Raw genomic sequence first — 2,500 nt, forward strand, 5'->3', positions numbered from 1 at the left:
TGATACTATAGTCTATGATCTATGATCTACCAACTAAGTGATCAATGTTTTGCACATACGCTCACATGCTCTCTCTTTCTCATTCTATGTCTCTGTCTGTCTGTCTGTTTGTCTGTCTGTCTGTCTCTCTCTCGTGCTCTCTATTTCTCATACTCTCTCTCTATTTCTCGCGCTCTCTCTCTAGCTCTTGCTCTCTCTCTCTCTCTCTCTCTCTCTCTCTCTCTCTCTCTCTCTCTCTCTCTCTCTCTCTCTCTCTCTCTCTCTCTCTCTCTCTCTCTCGTGCTCTCTCTCTCTCTCTCTCATGCTCTCTCTATTTCTTGTGCTCTCTCTCTCTCTCTCTCTCTCTCTCTCTCTCTCTCTCTCTCTCTCGTGCTTTCTTTCTGTCTCTCTCTCTCTCTCTCTCTCTCTCTCTCTCTCTCTCTCTCTCTCTCTCTCTCTCTCTCTCTCTCTCTCTCTCTCTCTCTCTCTCTCTCTCTTTTAACCCATTCGCCCCGGAATTTTTCGCTCAGCGCCGCTCACGGTAATAGTTGCCAGCCGTGTGGGCCGCCGCAACGGGATTTTTTCTGGAGCGGTGCGGCGGCGCAAAGACCATCATAAAATTTTTGCAGGAATCTATCCATAGATTTATTATGAAAGTTGCGTTTTATATAAGGGCAATGTGTAGAAACTGTACTTTTCTCATAGTTTTTTCTAGGCATCTATTCGCCTTTGTATTGAGGAGATATACTGAATCGCTTCCAAGTTCTCTACACTATCTGATGACATCAACACTTTGATGCTAAAAGTTAGTGTTGTTTTTGCACGAGATGTAAAAGTATGGACTTAGCTGTTTTTTTGTGTTTTTTTTTCAAACTTTCAAATGAAGCAGAGCAGCAAGCCAAATATCATTTTGATACTCAGAAGTAGTGCATTGTCCATATAAGAGATCACACCATGTTTTTTATCATTTCATTCAACAGAAAAGGAAGAAAAGCAGAAGTGAATGTAGCTTCACTTTGATGTTCAAAAATAGCTTTGTATTGATATGTGATGTCACACTGTGTAAGTTTAGTTTTTTTTTCTTTAGTACAAGACTTGTAAGAGAGAATATACCTTCATACCTTCCATGGCTGCGATCGTTCTGCTGGAATGAGCCTTTGACTGACCTTTTATTCACATGACTAACCAATCAGATCACGCCATGTGACCTGATGCACCAATCAAAGCAATTACTAGTTTCCAGCCAGTCAGGTCAAGGTACATCATAATCATGCAATCTAGTGTGAACAAATCACATGATTACAAGTCATAAATAATTACAACAATTACATATGTCATAAATTACATACGTCACATATTTATCAACCAGTCAAATAAGACTAGTAACAGAGCCAAGTATTAGGTTGAAAAAAATAATAAACTGTCAGTCTATGGTCAGTCATCAAGGCAAAAATACGTGCCAAACGTTACGGGGCCCATAGATGCCATGGCAAGATTACATGCCAAACGTGTTGGCGTCCATTGAGAGCATGGCAAGAATAGATGCCAAACGGGGCGAATGGGTTAAGGCTGGGCAGGAAAATAGTTAAATGGTCTTCATGTATAAATAAATAGTTCTCTTTCTCCATATGTCTTCAAATTCTCATGATTCAGTTGAAATAAACATTATTGCACTCTAACTCAATTTTATCCTGGGTGAATAATTACTCAATACCAAAATATAGTGGGAGACATTGTAACATATTTTTTGTCATTACTTACCCTTTATTCAAAGTAAGTTATCACAATGTATATCATAATCATAAGCACACTGTTTTAAAAAATACAAAAATATATATAAAAAATATATGGAGCTAATCCAATAATTTATTTAATTATGGCTTGATGTCAAACAGCATCTTACTCTGTTAAAACTTCAGCATTTGTGGCTTGGTATGCAGATATGAAATCCTCACTAAGAACACAACAATCCTCAATGCCCTCCTTAATATATTGGCTCACTGTGGGCTCTGGATCTAGCCTGCTGGTACCCGCTCCCACCTCTGTGGTGCAGGTAATTTCTGTGTGACCAAGCTCCACATCAGGCAGAGCGCTTATGCCCGATGTGGCATGGATTCCTGGTGAGCTATCAACTTGCTCTTTGAAGTTGTCTGGACTTATGTCAGTGGCTCCTGCTCCCAAAACAAAGGAAGCAATAGTAGGATGGTCTTGGTTGATGTCTGTGACTAGCATTACACTTCTTTGACTCTGATTGTATGTGTCTATTGCAAAGTTTGCACTACTCCCAAACAGTTCTACGGCAGAGTAGTGACCTGGTGTGTGGGTGTCTGATGTATCAGTACCACTGACAAGCAGTGGCATTTGTGGGGACTTTGTCTCTATGGATGATGAGAATTTCCTGTCTGTTTTGGAGGTCAAAATAGTGAAGTCAGACATCTTTTCTATACTGTTTACTTTGCTCAAGTTTACAGTCTGTTCTTCAGTATGTCCATCTTCTGAGGTTTGTGTGGAACTTGTTACA

The 2,500-nt window shown here is 39.9% G+C and overlaps 1 protein-coding gene across 6 annotated transcripts in view; it reads right to left on the reverse strand.

Annotated features, from left to right (window-relative positions):
• LOC119583593 (zinc finger protein 320-like) overlaps positions 1-2,500 on the reverse strand; it is a 34,047-nt gene that overhangs the window by 15,596 nt on the left and 15,951 nt on the right. The window contains exon 8 of one of the 6 annotated variants that reach the window (XM_037932164.1): positions 1,617-2,500. This exon is cut by the window's right edge and continues 710 nt beyond it. The exons of the other annotated variants lie outside the window; for them this stretch is intronic. Coding sequence (XP_037788092.1) covers positions 1,879-2,500 — 622 coding nt within the window. The 3' untranslated portion in view covers positions 1,617-1,878. Of the gene's footprint in view, positions 1-1,616 lie in introns of those variants that run through there. 6 annotated transcript variants of the gene reach the window in all.

The sequence above is a fragment of the Penaeus monodon genome, chromosome 17 (assembly GCF_015228065.2).
Source record: "Penaeus monodon isolate SGIC_2016 chromosome 17, NSTDA_Pmon_1, whole genome shotgun sequence".
In the NCBI taxonomy this organism is placed as follows: domain Eukaryota; kingdom Metazoa; phylum Arthropoda; class Malacostraca; order Decapoda; family Penaeidae; genus Penaeus; species Penaeus monodon.